We start from the raw sequence: 19,910 nt of genomic DNA on the forward strand, positions 1-19,910 counted from the left end.
CCAGGTTGTGGGCCTCTCCTCACTCTCTTTTAACATGGGGCGCCGCACTGGAGGCCCCCTTCCCCTTCTAGGTGAGGAAGTGGAGACAGCAACAGGATACGGTGAGTCAGTGGCTCTCAGGTATTCTGTGGTCGGATCCTTTCACGGACTCTGAAAAGTTACCGAGGACCCCACAGAGCTTCTGTTGATTTGAATTCTATCTATTGAGATTTACCATATTGCACATTAAAACCAAGAACACTTAAAATAATTATCTATTAACTTATTTTTATTTTTTATTTTTTATTTTTTTGTATTTTTCTGAAGCTGGAAACGGGGAGAGACAGTCAGACTCTCGCATGTGCCTGACCGGGATCCACCTGGCACGCCCACCAGGGGTGACGCTCTGCCCACCAGGGGGCGATGCTCTGCCCCTCCAGGGCATCGCTCTGCCGTGACCAGAGCCACTCTAGCGCCTGGGGCAGAGGCCAAGGAGCCATCCCCAGCGCCCGGGCCATCCTTGCTCCAATGGAGCCTTGGCTGCGGGAGGGGAAGAGAGAGACAGAGAGGAAGGAGGGGGTGGGGGTAGAGAAGCAAATGGGTGCTTCTCCTATGTGCCCTGGCCGGGAATCGAACCCGGGTCCCCCGCACGCCAGGCCGACGCTCTACCGCTGAGCCAACCAGCCAGGTATTAACTTATTTTTAATAATAATCTCATTTCATGATAATATAGGATGCCTCTTATGAAAAATTACTAAATTTTCCAAAGACTTCAGACAAGAGTAGCACTTTAACACTTTCCTAAATCTTACGTCTGGCTTAATAGAGGACAGCTAGATTTTCACTCTGCTCCTGCGCTCAAACAGTAGTGAGCTCAGCCTTGGTATATAGCTACTGGAAAACTCCACCATGGGCTTGAGAGAAAGTGAGAGTGAAAAGGGCAAACAGTGTTACTGTATTGTTATGAGAAACTCTTGGCTCACACAGCCTTCCTGCGAAGGGGGTCAGGTTCCTGGACCACACACAGAGAACTGCCAGGATATCCCCTGAGTACACGGTGCCCTTTCTAAGGACGTGCTCCCTATTTTCAAGGAGTAGCTCAATGATGCAGTAACTAATGTGTGAGGGGTGCCTTATGGTTATCAAACCCTCTAGTGTGTATTTTTTAGTGGTAAGGTTGCCATGAAGCCCAGTTAAGTCTGGATTTCAAATAAGCAACAATTATTTTTAATATAAATATATTTCAAATATATGGGACATGCTTATACTAAAAACTATTTGTTGTTCCTCTGAAATTAATTTAACCAGCCTTCCTGTGTTTTTATTTGCTAAATGTACCACCTCTATTGGAGGAGCCCTTCCATGAATGCTGTTTCTAGAGGGAAGCACTGGGAAGCCCAGAGGTTAGCTCTCTTGTTCAGAGTTCAGGGAAGGACAGGGGTAAAGCAGAGCCTCCCAGGTGGGCTTCTGACTGCTCCCCCTCTGACATTTCTGAGAATACCGTATACGTTCAATTACCCGATCCATTGTAGAAACCAGTCCCTGTGGGTTTGAAAACCCCCTCTTACTACAGAAATGCAAATGTTTAAGAAGGAAAATGAGTATAAATTCTAAACATTTATCTGCAGTCTACCCCAATATTATCAAGAGGGTGTGTATTTCTACACTTACAGTAAAATTATTTATAAGATAGACCAGGGGTCTCAAACTCGCGGCCCCTGAGATAGACCCATTCAAAGAACAGTTATTGCCCTGGCCGGTTGGCTCAGCGGTAGAGCGTCGGCCTAGCGTGCGGAGGACCCAGGTTCGATTCCCGGCCAGGGCACATAGGAGAAGCGCCCATTTGCTTCTCCACCCCTCCGCCGCACTTTCCTCTCTGTCTCTCTCTTCCCCTCCCGCAGCCAAGGCTCCATTGGAGCAAAGATGGCCCGGGCGCTGGGGATGGCTCTGTGGCCTCTGCCCCAGGTGCTAGAGTGGCTCTGGTCGCAATATGGCGACGCCCAGGATGGGCAGAGCATCGCCCCATGGTGGGCGTGCCGGGTGGATCCCGGTCGGGCGCATGCGGGAGTCTGTCTGACTGTCTCTCCCCGTTTCCAGCTTCATAAAAATGAAAAAAAAAAAAAAAAAAGAACAGTTATTTACAACATACTTATTGGTGAGATTATTTAACATTAGGGAAGTATTTTTTTAAAAAGCCTAAATTACATTAATAATTTAGCTCAAAGAAGTACCTGAATTGATAGTCAGTAAAATACCACCACGTACTCCTGAGGGGAAAGCCTTGTTCTGCCTTCACCTGTTGTAATTTGTTCTGATTCTAGAACACACAGTCATTGCCATGGTCACAAATAAACTGCTCTCTGACTCAGTGAGACCCAAGAGACATAAAATCTTCATTGGAAATTTTGAATCTCCTTGGTTTGTTCTATTCCAAGAATAATTCTCCATTTAATGTCCTTTTAAGATTGTTGCACAGAAAAAGTCTGCTTTTACCAAGAACAGAGTAGATGATGAAGTGGGTCAGTGTTTTAAATGATGGAAAAGTTGTGTTGATATTGTCCGAAAAAGCCCTGAACTTCATACAAAAGCCCTGGTATTGGTTCCTGGTTCTTCTATATGACACTGGGTCAAGCACCCTCTCAAGACTGATTCGTTCCTTTGTAAAATAGGGTCAGTGATTGTGTTCTGGCTCATTGTATGAATTAGATTAAACCCAACATTTTGAAAGTCTCTGTTCAGTGCTTGGGACATATGGGAGTTCATGGGGAACCCTATCAGCTTCCTTGTTAAATCAGCACCCTGATTTTCCAAGGCAGTGAAGAGAGACTCTGGCGGGGGTATTTGGTGTGACAGCCCCAACCTTTGTTCCCTAATTTACTATCCACCCCATGCTGCTCTCTTTAACCTCTTGGGGAAGGCTCATTGCAAGCTAAAGCCAAGATGTACATTTAACAAGACTTTGGACCAGTTTGGAAATGGCTCAGGGAATTTGGCAAAGAGTAATATATAATATAGACAGAGTTCCTTGACAGGAGCCTTTCAGAGGCAAAAGCCTCTGCCATTCTCATGGGTCCCTTTACCAAGTCTGGGAATCTTCAAGGCCAACCTCAAGATCAATAACTTCCTGAAAAGAACTCCCTGAAACCTGTTATACTCATGGCCTTAGTTTATCACAGCAAAGGATACAGATTAAAATCAGCCCAGGAAAGAGATAGTGGACAGAGTCAAGGAAAGTTCAAAGCATGAAACTTCCAGCTGTCCTTTCCTATTGGAATCATGGAAAGTGCTAACTTTTTCTGGCAACAATGTGTGGCAATTCACATCAAATATGTGCAAACAGGGAAGCTCACCTCCGACTTAGTGTTCAGGGTTTTTATGTGGGCTTGGTCATGTAGACCTGGTTTAGTGCCTATGTGGTTGACCTGTAGTCTCCAGCCCGTCTGGAGGTTGAGCTGACACCAAGTGGCCCAATCCCCCTCCCATAAATCACTTTGTTAAACTATCCAGTGTATCCCTAGGTCCCCAGGTAAACAAAAACACTCTTACTGGGTAGGACATTCCAAGAACTTAGAGCTCACTGGATAGACATTATTAGACATCCCCATTTCCTGTCCCGAAGACCGATATTAGACCTGCTGTCTCCCCTTAGGGGATTCTTCCTCTTCCTCCACAGTGTGTGTCCCCGTCAGACATCACCATCAGAACTTGAGTTTAATATCACTCTAAGAAATACACGCACAGTTGTAGGGGGTCATTTCTTTCACATTCTCATACTTACTTGAATACTCTTCCCAAGCCATTACTTTGCTCTCTGTTTTTAACCCAAGTCTATACCATTCCTCTCAAAGATAATTGAGAGGGCCTTGGAATGCTTACAGATAGACACAGTAAGTGTTATAGTAATTGAAACACCATTCGTTTACATGGCGCTTCAGAGTCAGCCCAGGCTATGCTCTATTTCACTTCATGATCACCACAACCCTGGAAGGCTTGGGAGGCAGGTTTTGTTTTCCTCATTTTAGAGGTAAGAAAATTGACACTCAGAGAGTTGAATATCTTGTTCGAAGTCATATGGCTAAAAAGTGATGAAATGTAAGTCCTTTATCTCAGTTCTAATCCTGGTTGTGACCCGTCTACTGTGCAACCTGGAATCAAGTGTACTGATTCATCGGTGTCTCAGTTTTCACCTTGTATTGATCAGCCTTTCCCAAAGTCCCTGTCAGTGAGCAAGAGAATGATCAGAATGATATGTGTATTCTTAATTCTAAGCACCGAGGATACCTAGCACGAGTGATTGGTGTAAAGATTTGAAAAGCAGCAGCCTAGGCCCTGGCCAGTTGGCTCAGCGGTAGAGCATCTGCCTAGGGTGTGGAAGTCCTGCATTTGATTTCTGGTCAGGGCACACAGAAGAAGCAATCATCTATCAGCTTCTCCATCCCTCCCCCTTGTCTTTCTCTGTCTCCTCTCTCTCTTTCTTCCCCTCCAGCTTCAAGGCTCAAATGATTTGAGCAAGTTTTCTCCTGGTGCTGAGGATGGTTCCTTGGCCTCTCCTCAGGTGCTAAAATAGCTCGGTGGCCAAGCAACAAAGCTACAGACCCAGATGGGCAGAGCATCCCCCAGTAGAGGGATTGCTGGGTGAATCCCAGTCAGGGCGCATGCGGGAGTCTGTCTCTGCCTCCCCACTTCTCACTTAATAAAGAAAAAAGGAAGGAAGGAAGGAAGGAAGGAAGGAAGGAAGGAAGGAAGGAAGGAAGGAAGGAAGGAAGGAAGGAAGAAAGAGAGAGAGAGGGAGAGAGGGAGAGAGGGAAGGAAGGAAGGAAGGAAGGAAGGAAGGAAGGAAGGAAGGAAGGAAGGAAGGAAGGAAGGGAGGGAGGGAGGGAGGGAGGGAGGGAGGGAGGGAGGAAGGAAGGAAGGAAGGAAGGAAGGAAGGAAGGAAGGAAGGAAGGAAGGAAGGAAGGAAGGGAAAGGGAAGCAGCAACCTTGATGTCCTGCAGTTAGAAGGAAGTGGGTGCCCCAACCATCTTCCTCCAGGACCTTGAAGTATTAGATAGACTTTCTCTTACTTTCAGTATGCACTGAGTATTTTCTTTTTCTTTCTTTTCTTTTTGGGAGAGATATAGAGGCAAAAAGAGTGTTAGATAGGGACAGGAGACAGGAAGGGAGAGAGATGACAAGCATCAATTCTTCATCGTGGCACCACTGCAGCACCTTAGTTGTTCATTGATTACTTTCTCAAAAGTGTCTTGATCAGGAGGTTGCAACCAAGCCAGTGACCCCTTGCTCAAGCCAGGAACCTTGGGCTCACGCCAGCAGGCATGGGGTCTTGTCTATGATCCCACGCTCAAGCTGGTGAACCCACACTCAAGCTGGCAACCTCGTGGTTTCAAACCACCTGGTCAGGCTCACTTGGTCTTTTCCTTCTTCCTTTATCACAGGTGCTTTTGGACTTGATAGAAGTTATATGGGGAAATCCTTGAAAGGTATGTGCAAATTTGAGGAAGAAATACCTTTATAAAATCATAATTAGAAAATATATCTCAGAGACCGAAATAATTTGCTAAACAAACAAGAGTGGAAATGTAGAAAAATCGTAGAATTGTTAGTGTCATTGTTTCAACAAACACACAAACATTTTGACTAACATCAAGACAGCAGCCATAGGTGCATCCAATTAGAGCAGGGGTTGGGATCCTATGGCTCGTGAGCCAGCTATGGCTCTTCTGATGGCTGCATCCGGCTCGCAGACAAATCTTTAATAAAAAAAATAATAACGTTAAAAATATAAAACATTTTCATGTATTACAATCCATTCATTTCCTACCGCTCATGTTCATGGTTGAGGGTGTGGCTGGAGCCAATCACAGCTGTCCTCCGGGAAAACACCAAATTTTTATTGGATAATGCGTAATGTACATGGGTCGTTGTATGGCTCTCATGGAATTACATTTTTAAATATGTGGCATTTATGGCTCTCTCAGCCAAAAAGGTTCCTGACCCCTGAGTTAGAGCGTTAAGTCTTGGGGGAACAGAGGTTTCAGTTTGCTGGGAAAACACTCATATTTCATTCATTTATACAATGCTTCAGAGTTTACCAAGCCTACGATGTAGTTCACTTAATGATCACCACCACCCCGGAAGGCTGGGAGGCATGACTTACAAGGGGAGAAAAGGAAATAGCATGGAAAATAGGAAGAGATCATCATGGTAACAGGTTCACTGAGGCCTGCTCTTCAGGAAGAATTTGAGTAATAACTTCAGGTGCCCAGTACTGAGGTTTTGGAAGGAATCCTCACAGCACAAATGCCTTCCTCACCACGAGAATAGGACCTTCTGGTGCTTCTGGGTTCATCAACAGATGGTTTCTTGATTGAAGTCTTTGGGAATTTGGAGACTATTAGTAAAATAGAGTGGAATTAATTTTATTGGAGTGTGAAAATTAAAATGCAATCAAATCCATGATGTTTGTGTTGGTACTTACCTTAGGGAAAAGCTAAAATTACTTTGTGTTCTTTAATATTTTATAGTAATTTCGTAGCAAATTCTATCCAAATAACATAAAAGCATTTAGTATTATTTTCACTGTATATAATCTAAAAAACTAGCTGCAAAGAAAAACTGCCCAAGTAAATTATCACCAAGAAAAAAAGATAACATTGTTCGGTATACCTGAAACTAAGACAAATAATATCAAATATGAACTGTAATTGCAAAATAAAATTTAAAAAAATAATGTTCATGAAATAACATTTACTTTTTTCTGCCATCTCTCTCCACAGACTTGGGAAAGAATTCAGAATATAATTCAAGTACCTGCTCCCTAAACAGTTCTGAAAATCCATATGCCACTATTAAAGACCCACCTGTACTTATCCCCAAAAACTCAGAGTGTGGCTATGTGGAGATGAAGTCCCCAGCACGGAGAGATTCCCCATATGCGGAGATCAATAACTCAACCTCAGCCAACAAGAATGTCTATGAAGTTGGTAAGTTCTCCAAACCAAAGAAAGAACCTAGTGTGGGAATTAAAAAAAAACAAAACAAAAAACAGTTTCAAAGTCTTTGAGAATACAATAGCATTTCATATAAACCTTATTAAAAATAATAGCTCCTATTTTAAATGTAAGTTGTGTTTACAGTGATCATATTAATTGGCACCAAATAAATTATTCAGGGTAATGCCATTTAGAAAATCTAAAGGATGATCCACCTGGTCGTCCATCTTTTGTTTTGTGGCCATAGTAAATATTTTAGCCTACATGTGGAATAGCATAAATACCATATTAGCTAGAGCAGGGGTAGTCAACCTTTTTATACCTACCACCCACTTTTGTATCTCTGTTAGTAGTAAAATTTTCTAACCACCCACCGGTTCCATAGTAATTGTGATTTATAAAGTAGGGAAGTAACTTTACTTTATAAAATTTATAAAGTAGAGTTACAGCAAGTTAAAGCATATAATAATAATTACTTACCAAGTACTTTATGTTGGATTTTCACTGTTTGACAGAATAAATCTTTATAAAACAACTTACTATAGTTAAATCTACCTTTTTATTTATACTTTGGTTGCTCCACTACTGCTCACCATGAAAGCTGCAATGCCCACTAGTAGGCGTTAGGGACCAGGTTGACTACCACTGAGCTAGTGAATATGTCGACTTAGCTAAAACTAATGGCTCTGCTAGATTAAAAAGGGCGTTCCAATTCCTGGTTGCATGTATCATATTAATATACATATAATGCTTTTAGCAGGATTGAAACACTTTACTTTTAAATTTGTTTAATATGTCATTAAGAGTTTAAGATGTAAATCTGATATAAATTAATAACAATTCAATTTAAAATTAGAGATATTTTGATTGTTCCTTGCAAGAACAATTTGGGGAAAGTTAAAACATATCAGAGCTATTGGTGGCTAGATATTAGGACTGTATATTTTAAATTTCTCTTACTCTCTATCTCTGTATTAGTATTTATGATTTAACCTTAAAAAATTCTCTTCTACTTATAAATGAAGTGGCTAATTTAACTCTAGTTGTCAATATCTTATGCTATAGCTATGTCACTGAAGACATATAACTATTTTTAAAGTATTAAGAGAGCTTTTTTAAAATGGAAGGCATAGTGAACTAAATTTGTCATAGCAAGATCAGTAACGAGTCCCTTTTGAAATGTACCATAAGCTCTCTGCTGTAACATGGGACCTCGGCTGAGAGCCTGAGTCCTAACATCGTAAACTTATGTTTCCATGAGTTGAATTAACCTCTAAGGACCTCAGCCTTTTACCCATAGAGCAGGGGGTTTGCACTAAATTATCTCCAAGGTTTTTCAGACAATGATTCATATCAGGGTTTCTGTGTGTTCCCTTGATAGCTTCATCCCAACCATACAGTTACTTTTTTGTTCTGAACACCATTTGTGGGCATCACTGGGTGTGTGCCAACCACAGAGTAGCTACCTCTGTGATTATAAAAGAATCATTTGTTTTAAATAATAATATTTTCTTTTATTTTTATAAGAAAGCACCTCTTGGTCCTGACCAGTTGGCTCAGTGGTAGAGCATCGGCCTGGCATGCAGGAGTCCCGGGTTCGATTCCTGGCCAGGGCACACAGGAGAGGCTCCCATCTGCTTTTCTACCCCTCCCCCTCTCCTTCCTCTTTGTCTCTCTCTTCCCCTCCTGCAGCCAAGGCTTCACTGGAGTAAGATTGGCCCGGGCACTGAGGATGGCTCTGTGCCTCTACCTCAGGTGCTAGAATGGCTCTGGTTGCAACAGAGCAATGCCCCAGATGGGCAGAGCATTGCCCCCTGGTGGGCGTGCCGGGTGGATCCTGGTCAGGCGCATGCAGGAGTCTGTCTGTCTCCCTGTTTCCAACTTCAGAAAAATACAAAAAAGAAGGATAAAAAAAAAAAAGAAAGCTCCTCTTGTGTATTTGGTATTTGCAAGGAATGTCATATTCTGTTTATTTTCATTGCTGATCAATTAATATGTCCCTGGTTGTCACAGAACCTACAGTGAGTGTTGTCCAAGGAATTTTCAGCAATAATGGGCATCTCACCCAAGATCCATATGACCTTCCAAAGAACAGTCACATCCCTTGCCATTATGACCTGCTGCCAGTCCGGGACAGTTCATCCTCCCCAACGCGAGACGATGGAGGCAGCAGCAGCAGCAGCAGTGAATGACACCCAGGGACCACTCGCTAGCCACTGGAACCCTTTCCAGAACTGCAGTTCAGTTCTCCATCCTCCAGTTTGCCACCTCATGTGAATGTCTGGCAGGCAGTTGCTGGACGTAAACCAGGAGGCTCACAGCCGAGGCGGACTGACCGTAGGTCCCTCTGTACAGGTGGCTCGGAAAAAGACATCAGTGTGATTTCCCATCCTTCTTAGTTTTAGAACTGCACCTGTGAAGCATGACCTACTATAAAACCTTGGCTACAAGCATGAACTTGCAGAACTTCTTCAAAGATACGGGTTGCAGTGGACATTGACTGGTATTATTGCTTGAAAACGTTTAAATATTTTTCTCATTTGCATTGTAGATCTGTAGCTAGGATTGTGCTGTTTACCATAAAATGTCATGTAAAGCACTAAACATGTGGAAGAAAGGGGGCATATTACTGAGTCCTGATTACTTGGGGGTTTTGTTTTTCAGCTGAACTCAGAATTGTAGGCATGATATGAACACAAGAGGAAAGTTTCTGTCAAGTGGCATAACTGGATAGACTGAATAAACTCTGGAAGTGGATAGAAGATTTAAATATGAAAATTTTAGACTTTTTTTTTTTAGAATGAAGAAATGAACAATTAGAAGTATTTTAGAAATACTAGGATTATTATGGGAATCAATGTGTGCCAGAGAGAGGGCATTTTTCTCTCTGTTTGACCCTTGTCCCACTTTAGATCCATGACATTATTCTGATCACTGTCCCTATCATACCCATTCACCACTTGAGATCCATAACATATCAGAAATTATTTCATAAATATAGAAATGAAATAATTTTATTTTTGACGGACTGGATTGAATGAGTGTATAATGATTGGAAAAGGGTGTAAATTTTAAGTGTAAGAAGACACTTAAGTTTTGTAAACCATTAGTAATACATGCTACTGTAATATAGATTTAGCAGAAAGTTTTTTTATTAATTTTTCCCTAGAAGTGACTGAAATATTTTTGTGCGTATTTGAGAAAAGGGCACTTTTCTTTTATTAATTGTTGATTTAGAGAAACTATGCTTAAGCTGGTCTTTTGCATTGCTAATATGACATGTATCCCATTTTTCTTTAATTTGTATTTTCATTTTTAAGTTGTACATTCTATGTTTTGTAGTGCTTGAATTGTTAATGAAAAAAAATATGATATGTTTGTTGTTTCTTGTATTATTGCCACTTTACTTTTTGCCTGATAAAAATACAGTGTTCTTTTTTCTTTTGGGAGGGAGGAGATAAAAATATATAAATCAAATATATTAAAAATGGTCATTACTAAGATAGTACAGAAACCATAGGTGAATGAGTTATAATTAAAATACTCTTCTTAGTATTCCCAAATGGAGTTCCTTTGTTCTGTGGGTTCTGAGTCTTGGCTAAACCAAGGGGAACAGGAGTGAGATGCTGTAGTTACTGAGTGCCACAAAATGACCTTACTGAGGACCTTCATTAGGGTGATCGTATAATTGATCATCCAAACTGGGATACTTTAGAGAGTAAATGAGGGCATTATTAATAATTACCCTGCAATGGGCTTTAATCTGGACTGTGCCAGGCACACTGGAACAGTGCTCATCCTGTGCATACTGATCATGCAATAACATTTCACCCCAAGGCAGTTGTCTCCTAAGAATGCCAGTATGATGCAAGAGAGCCCGTTTCTCGTTCTTTGACCTGCATGAGCAAGCCAGCAGGCTGGAAGACTGAAGGAGGAAGCAACCCATAAGATAACACAATGAATGGTCTTCAGTCTTTTAATGACAACCTGTGTGGTGTCCTGTCTCTGTGAGTCGATTAAAAAGTGCATATTGTACACCTGTTCTGCTGGTAGTCTATGGCATTGTCCCTGCCAGTCATTGAATTGGACTATCCTCCTTGCCAGTCATTGAGTTGGGCTATCCAGTGCTTTCATGCCACACACCTGCACCTGCAATGGTGGTTTGGTCAAGTGGATGACAGAACAAACACACTTAGAGCAGTCACTCCTTTGATGACTGTTTTTTTTAGGGAACCGCAAAATTAATTCAAGGAAATATGGAATTGCCTGGAACACACCTTAGAAACATTTCGTTTATTCCCACAGTTCACCACTGCCTGACTCTTACTTGACAATAGGTATAGGCATCTAATGGAAGCACTTGTTAGTCAATAGCCATAATGAGTCCTTTTTGGTAAAATAAATAAATAAAAATAAAATAAAAATGGCATTTTTCCTTTTTTCCTCTTCTTTTTCAAGGATTATCTCTTCAGATCTCCATGGTAAGTTTGAGTTTCCCCATCACTTTCTGGAGATAATTCCACTATGAAAAGGAAGGGAAGGGGAGGGGAGGGGAGGGGAGGGACGGAAGAGCAATAGCAACTTAAGTGAAAAACCTGGGCCGCAGTTGTGGAGTGAGAAGGGTGCCTGTCCCTTCCTAAGCAATCTTTCTGACAAGTCAATTGCACAAAATGGCTGCTGTTCAGAAACAAGGGAGTCTTATCTATCAAATTTCACTCAGGACTTCTCAAACATCGGAACACAGCACTTTAGATTTTGTAAAACTACATGCCATATTCGGAGAGGTCTAGTTTAGAAGTCAAAATTTTATGGATCTTTTGATATAGAGTTGGTTAAAGAGAGAAATACTTCTATCAGAATGAGGATTTTTTAAAAAAGAAAAGAGGAACTGACAAGTTCACCCACCTGAAATTTAAATTTCTAAGAATTTTTCCAGATATATGAAATGTAATTTGATGATGATATAATTCTTCGTACACAGTCTATTCTTATGATCTTTGAACCCATGTTAATTTGGGACCCTAAGTAATTTCCCATACCCTATAGTGGTCAAATAGTAATGATCTTGGTGTTATCTGGCTTAAGTTTTTCATGTAAGAATGTCAGCAAAACTATTCTTACCCTAGAGGTTGATGTATCAGAAAAAAATTTAAACTATTTGTTTTACATATAAATACATCAAAACTGACCCAGATGATAGCTTATATGTTTGTTTTATTTGAATGTTATTTGTAGTTAATTATACGATAAAGAATAGTTCATAATTATTTACAATGCTTGATATAAATTCCTCTCCCATGCTATAGCGTAAACAGAGAGTTTAAAGTGCTTAACACTATCTCGATGGAAAATTATGTTCACTGATTTTAGAAAAACCAACATGGAATTTTTGTTTTGTTTTTTTGTTTTTTTCTGAAGCTGGAAACGGGGAGAGACAGTCAGACAGACTCCCGCATGTGCCCGACCAGGATCCACCCAGCACGCCCACCAGGGGCGACGCTCTGCCCACCAGGGGGTGATGCTCTGCCCCTCCGGGGCATCGCTCTGCTGCAACCAGAGCCACTCTAGCGCCTGGGGAGAGCCAAGGAGCCATCCCCAGCGCCCGGGCCATCTTTGCTCCAATGGAGCCTTGGCTGCGGGAGGGGAAGAGAGAGACAGAGAGGAAGGAGGGGGGTGGGGTGGAGAAGCAAATGGGTGCTTCTCCTATGTGCCCTGGCCGGGAATAGAACCCGGGTCCCCTGCACGCCAGGCCAATGCTCTACCGCTGAGCCAACCAGCCAGGGCCCAACATGGAATTTTTTCATAATACAGTTACAACCTGTTCCAACCAAATCTGTTAGCACAATGACTCTATCCTGTGAGAAATGCAGACAACTTTATGAAAATAAGATCATCTTGACTCCAAGGACCTACAAGAGTAATTGTCAATTCTTGGAATTTTTAAACAATAAATATTGCAAAAATCTTAAAAAGTATCACAATACCATTTAGAATTCATGTTGGTAGTAGAAGTGTGCTTACCCTTAAATAAGATTAAGTCTTTTAAAAAATGAGTTTTAAGGTAATTTTTTTCAGTAAATAAATGGCCCTGGGTAGTTGCAAAGTGGTTAGAATGTTGGCCAGCATATGAACGTCCTGGGTTTGATTGCCAGTCAGGGCACACAGGAAGACTAACCATCTGCTTCTCTTCCCTTTCTCTGCTTCTTCCCCTCCCACAGCCAGTGGCTCCATTGTTCAAGAGTGATCTCGGGTGCTGAGAATAGCTTTGTTGGTTCAAGCATCTGCCTCAGGTACTAAAAATAGCTTGATATTCGAGCTTCTGCCCCAGACAGGTTTGCTGGGTAGATCCCAGTTGGAGCACACATAGGAGTCTGCCTCATTATCTCCCTTTCTCCCATCAAACAAACAAACAAACATCTACAAATTATTTAAAATTAATTATTTACAAAATATATTTTTGCAAAAACTATATCAAAATTAATTGCAAAACAGTGTCCAAAACTTTACATATTGTTGTATTCCAGAGTTAGTTATAATTTTTACATAAATGATTACCTAAAAAAGAAATTTAATGGTTATAATTAGAGTTGGCTTACATTTGGAGCTATATGATATACTTAAAATACATCTTTATAATTTAAAAACTGTATGTATTTTGATTACTTCCTAAAAATAGTCCTATTATTTTAAATAATACTTTCAAAACATTAAATGATACTGCATAAATTTCTTATTAAATCCAATGTGATATAGTTCTTTAATATCCATAGACAAATAATTTATAAGTATTAAGTGCAAAAATAAACATTTACAAACTAGATCCATTTTGAGTACAATTCTAAATATAATTTCTAAAATACTGACAGTAAAATCTTAGATAAATAAGCTTCTCCTTAATCATTAAAAAACTCTTTTTTTAAAAGCTTTTTCTGTAAATGTAAAAACTATTCCATGCCTTACAGCAGGCAGCTAGTATCTTGAATCTTGAGATGTCTTTAAATAGCAGTCCCACTCAACTCAAGATCAACTCACTAGTCCCTGAAGAGCTAACCCATCTTTCAGCTATTGCAAGCCCCTGTTCTTCTGAAAATACAGGTTCGCAATCTTGTTCCTTATTGTCATCAGCAAAATAAACCACAAAAGCATCCAGGTGATCATCAGAGTCTGTTTCTACATCATCTTGAATTTGTTTAACTGTCAGAGCTTCAAGGGGCTGTGGCTTTTCTTCCAGTTCACAATCCACTCCAAGTATAGGACTGGCAGCATAGACTTTGTGAAATGAATTGATTTCCTTAACTGATACTTATAGTTTTTCCACAGGATTTATTTTAAAGCCAAGAGCATATCCTCCCCTTTGCTGAGAACTTTTGATGACAAGAGCTAAATAAAATTGTAACTCTCTAATCTTTACTGACTGAATCTGCAGATATGGTATACTGATGTTAAAACTGTCACTGTATTTGCATGCCACACAATTTTCACATTGGTAATAAAAAAGCAAGCCCTGGCTGGATAACTCGGTTGGTTAGAGCATCGTCCGAAGCACAGATGTTGCAAGTCCGATCCCTTTTTAGGGCACATACAGGAACAACACCTCAGTGTTCCTGTCTCTTGCCTCTCTTCCTCTCTCTTTCGCAAAACCCCTAAATTTCCCTGATTGTTGGATAAATTCTACACTCCGTTGATTTTTATCATATGCATGTTCTTGTAATCTTAGTTGCTTGTGAATTGGTGCACTTCTCAATTTAAAATCATGATACTTTTTAAAAGTTTCATATACAGTGTGTACTGCAATCATACAAGTAAAAAGTCTAGAACTTCCAGGAACCAAATTAGTGAATCTAAACTCAAAACAGGCACTCTTTCATTCTGTTAGTATATAAAGAGCTTTAGGTAGGCCTCATAATTTAGAGGTAGCAGTCCTTGTTGTAATATTCAATATGCAGTTGTCACCAACAGAATGATTGACTCTGGATAATGCCAGACTGCCAGAGAATTCTTAACTTTGTTGCTGAGAGTCTACCTCTATCCCGAGTATTTCCTCTGATGTCTTCAGCCGAATCTAAACAATAAAGGCTTCTCCAGATCTTTTTTTCATTTGTTGCCAGGATATGTCAAAACAGACATTCTGGTCCTCCCAAAGCATGTCCGGCACCAACACAGAGACCGAGGCCCACGATGGGCCCTCTCCACAGAGAGGGAGCTAAGTTTACGCTTTTTAAATAAAAAATTTTGTAACTCTGGGTAATGTCTTTAGTATTTAAAATAAACATTTAAGAGATGTTTTGGTCTTAAAGGCTTTATGTTATGGAAGTGTACAGAGATATGCAAGCGTGAATCATGTGGTATGGATGGGTACTTGTTTATTAACTATTGATGTATGGCAAACTGACCTTTTAGGGTTCTCTTAAAATTGGTATCCAAATACTGGGTCTGCTTATTTTAATTTAGTATTTAGGGCAGGCTTCATTTTTTTTTTTCTCAAAAAGAATGTTTATTTTTTTTATTTTATTATTTTTGGTATTTTTCTGAAGTGAGAAGCGGGAAGGCAGAGAGACAAACTCCTGCATGCCCTCGATCGGGATCCACCCAAAATACCCACTAGGGGGCGATGCTCTGCCCATCTGGGCCATTGCTCTGTTGCAACCATAGCCATTCTAGCACCTGAGGTGGAAGCCATGGAGCCATCCTCAGTGCCCGGGCCAACTTTGCTCCAATGGAGCTTTGGCTGCGGGCGGGGAAGAGAGAGACAGAGAGAAAAGAGAGAGGGAGGGGTGGAGAAGCAGATGGGCGCTTCTCCTGTGTGCCCTGACCAGGAATCGAACCCAGTACTTCCACACGCCAGGCCAACGCTCTACCACTGAGCCAACCAGCCAGGGCCTCTAACAGAAATACTTGAAAGTAGTGCTTATTTCTATGTTTTCTTCTATTATTAATTAGAGAGAAGAAAAAACTTATAATCTTACTGGAAAAATTAATATTCCTTCATTTGTGTCCCAATACCACTTTAAATATACATTTAAAAACCAATTTTATTTTGTTATATTTAATTGCTATATATCTTCTTTCTGTTCAGGCTTCTTGTTCTTTAAGGATAGAGGCAATATTTTATTCATATTTAGATTCCTGCAACCCAGGTTAGTGGCTGATAGGTCTTCTATAAATAGCTTTAGGTTATCTTTTTTTTTTTTTTTTTTTTTTTTTTTTACAGAGACAGAGAGAGAGTCAGAGAGAGGGATAGATAGGGACAGACAGACAGGAACAGAGGGAGATGAGAAGCATTAATCATCAGTTTTTCGTTGTGACACCTTAGTTGTTCATTGATTGTTTTCTCATATGTGCCTTGACCGTGGGCCTTCAGCAGACCGAGTGACCCCTTGCTCGAGCCAGCGACCTTGGGGCCAAGCTGGTGAGATTTGCTCAAACCAGATGAGCTCGCGCTCAAGCTGGTGACCTTGGGGTCTTGAACCTGGGTCCTCGGCATCCCAGTCCGACGCTTTATCCACTGCGCCACCACCTGGTCAGGAATCTTTAGGTTATCTTAAGTGAATTTGTTTTTTGAAATCTCAGTAGCCAGTTAATGCTTTTTTTTTTTTATAATTAAAACATTTTTGAAACATTCACTTTCTAGCACTGCGTTCTAGGTATCACATATGAATAAAGCATTGCTTCTTCTCTCAATTACTGTCTATTTACTGAGAGCCTGAGTGCCAACTACAGTCAGGGATGCAGAGAACTATAAGACCTGTGCTCTTTCCAAGTAGCTCATTATTAGTATTTATTAGGGAAATGAAGCATCTTACTAGCTGTATGACTTTGGTAAGTTACCTGACTTCTTTGGGCCTAGGTTTCTATAATTATTATTGTGAAAATAATAGTACCTATTTCAAGAGATTTTGTGAGAATTTAATAACTTTATAAAAACACTTTAGTGCCTGACGGGTAGTAAATAGCTGGTAAATGTTAGCTATATAACTTTTATGAAAAATTAGCCAATAATATGATCTAGGTTGCAATAACCAGATGAGTTATGAGGCTGGTAAATCAGAAATGAACATTTAATGACTATTATAAAATCTAAATATCCATGTGACCATATCTTGATCTATTTTTATACTATAAAATTCCATACATATTTTATTTCTGGAGTAATAATTTAGGAAAACAATATAATATGATTACATATTCTAGTAATATGTTATCTTCCTAAGAATCGTGAATGCTTTTAAAATGCTTGGATGTGGGATTCTGGGAGGATGGGGGCCCGGCCTTGCACTCTCATCTGGCAAATACAACTGTCCAGAACAGCCAAGGGCTGACACTGGCAATCTGAATAGGTTCCACACACAGTGAGACATCAAGTCTCTGAAAGAAGGTGCAGGTAGGGGACAAAACATAAGTGGAAGGTGCTGGAGGAACGTGGAGAGGGTGTGTGGGGAGAGCCAGCCACCCTGGAGATACACTTAGACGGTGCAAGGAGAATGTCTGCTGTGCATTGTGCAGCAATGAGAGAGGCGAGCTGTCCCTTGCGTCATGCTATCACAGGACGGGCGTTCCCATGTTGGGCTAAGATCAGACTTGGACTTATGAACTGAGAGGCCTTCTGCCACTTACATCAACATAAGGGCAGGCAAAGGGGGCCCTGGCTGGTTCGCTTAATGGATAGAGCATCAGCACGGCATACAGACATCCCAGGTTTGATCCCCAGTCAGGGCACACATGAGAAGTGGCCATCTGCTTCTCTCCCTCTCCCTCTCCCCCTTCTCTCCCTTCACTCCTCTCACAGCCAGTGGCTCAACTGGTTTGACTGTCAGCCCCTGATGCTGAGGATAGCTCGGTTGATTTGAGCATCAGCCTCAGACAGGGGTTGCCGGGTGGATCCGGGTGGGGACCATGCCAGAGTCTACCTCACTATTTCCCCTCCTCTCACTTAAAAAAAAAGTCAGAGGCAAAGAAGATTACCGGCTAGCCACTGAAGGAAAAATCCCTGCTCTGACTGTCAGCACACAGGAAGGACTAGAGAGCTCCTCAGAAATGCTGAAAAACAGTGTGTTATTAACATAAATAGGCAGAGAACAGTCACACAGCACTTGAAGAGAACATTGCAGACCTGGTAGAAGGAAAAGCACAATTGGAAAACTACCATAAACCTCTATTATGGAAGTGGAGGTAATTACATAGGCAGTGGAAGAAAACCTAGATAAAAATACGATTAAAACTTTTCAAAGGATATAATTATAGGACCAGAGAAAGTCCTGGCGTTGAAAATAATGATTTCCCAATTTAAAAATTTGAAAGAGGAATGTGAAAACAAAGAGTTTGGTAACTGCTGAGACTGAATTCATGTTTTAGAAGATGAAATGTAATCAAGAGTAAAATTCCAAAACTGGTAATCATGGGTGAGAGGAACAGGAGAGACTGATTCAGGAGAGAGAAAGAAACCATGGAGACACAGTGATCCAATAGATACTAGAAGAAAACTCCCGCAACTCTGCTCTTCTACAGTGCGAACCTTCCAGATATTCAGATCTTTCATTCAGGTAGGAAAGGTTCCACTGGGTTAATGAAACAGAAGTAATGGAAAAGGTATACAGAGACATAGCCAGGCGGACTCTCTGAACTCTTAAGGGTAGAATAGATGTTCAGTGATCCAAGCAGAATGCTTCCCAAAGAAAGGAGATGAGGTTGAATAGAGAGAGTATAGGGCAGGTGAAGAAATGGGGAGGCCAAGGTGGGAAAAGCAAGCCTGTCTGAAAAATTGGGTTGGGTAGCTGCCCACTGTGCTCCTGCAGCATCAGCTGCCCCTCTGCCCCAGACAGATAGCTATGGGACAGCAGCGTTAACTAGCTCCTGCTCCATGCTGCTAGAGACCTCTGTCCCAATTAACCTGGAAGACTCAGTGGCAACAGGAAGAAAAGATGGAGCCTCCGTGTGATAGACTGGCACAGGATAAGCTACATCTGTATCCCAAAGCACAAGTTTATCATTTTCTATTGAATTGCTATCAAATAATCAGCAAAAATATGATCAGAATTAGAAGCCGTGATCAGCAGCCAAGATTAGAGCTCTCCCCTTTCCTGATGAAGACTGTAATTCAACTGCTATAAGCTGTAGGCTGATGGTGAATAGTACTTCATCCTGTGTGCATGGCTTGGACTTCTTTATGGATGATAAAACAATAGAAAAAGCCACATATGCCACAAAGTGACCCTTCTACCATGGTGTATTTAATGATTGGTGTATGATTGAGAGATCCCTGACATAAGAGATCTTGTAAATACCTAGAAGTAGAGCTCGAAGTCCATAAATTACCTGTAACCTCTACTAAAACCCCCACAAGACAGAATATACTACCGAACTAATGCTGCTTGAGCCTTTTTATGTTCCAGGCTTCTACCTAGCTATGTGGGCTAGTTTCACTTGAGCTGCACCTTGGACAATAGGACAGTCAGGGGAACAGACAGGAACACTGTGCTCTCTGAAGGTCCAGCCATGATCAGGGACTTGAGACATTGCTTCCCAAGTGTTTAGAATAGTACTTAAGATGCCATACCAAAATTAAGGTAAAGAATTCAGTGATTGTAAATAAAATCCCAGGTTTATTGACAGGGTAGTCATTACATATTACAGGCAGGTTTGGAGGCTTATTGCTAGCTTCCATGCTTGAGTTCTCCCAAGCGTACCACACCACAGAGGAGTACTGAGAGCAGAGCTAGTATTTGTCATCATGCTCCCATTTTGGAAGTCATATTGTACGACTGACTTTATACTTCCTATTTCATGTGGAATGCTGGTAAACCTGGTTTGACTATAATTATCTTTTTATTTCATATAATAATTTAATCATACAGGCACCTGTAGAGAAAAGCCAAAATGATTAATTATTTTGCTTCAGACTGAATATCTAATTTCATGTGTAACAATAAAGAAGAGGGTTTT

The 19,910-nt window shown here is 40.9% G+C and overlaps 1 protein-coding gene and 1 pseudogene across 3 annotated transcripts in view; one reads left to right on the forward strand and one right to left on the reverse strand.

The window, feature by feature from the left end:
• Window positions 1–11,322, forward strand: part of MEGF10 (multiple EGF like domains 10) — a 188,079-nt gene extending 176,757 nt beyond the window's left edge. Inside the window, exons 23-25 of one of the 3 annotated variants that reach the window (XM_066382136.1) lie at window positions 5,415–5,459; window positions 6,756–6,962; window positions 8,985–11,322. In XM_066382136.1, the coding sequence (XP_066238233.1) occupies window positions 5,415–5,459; window positions 6,756–6,962; window positions 8,985–9,163 (431 nt within the window). In that variant the 3' untranslated portion in view covers window positions 9,164–11,322. Of the gene's footprint in view, window positions 1–5,379; window positions 5,460–6,755; window positions 6,963–8,984 lie in introns of those variants that run through there. The other 2 variants (XM_066382138.1, XM_066382139.1) reach the window with 2 other exon arrangements.
• Window positions 11,323–13,994: 2,672 nt separating this feature from the next.
• LOC136404301 (Bardet-Biedl syndrome 5 protein homolog) overlaps window positions 13,995–19,910 on the reverse strand; it is a 59,301-nt pseudogene continuing 53,385 nt past the window's right edge.

Source organism: Saccopteryx leptura, chromosome 4, assembly GCF_036850995.1.
Source record: "Saccopteryx leptura isolate mSacLep1 chromosome 4, mSacLep1_pri_phased_curated, whole genome shotgun sequence".
Lineage (NCBI taxonomy): Eukaryota > Metazoa > Chordata > Mammalia > Chiroptera > Emballonuridae > Saccopteryx > Saccopteryx leptura.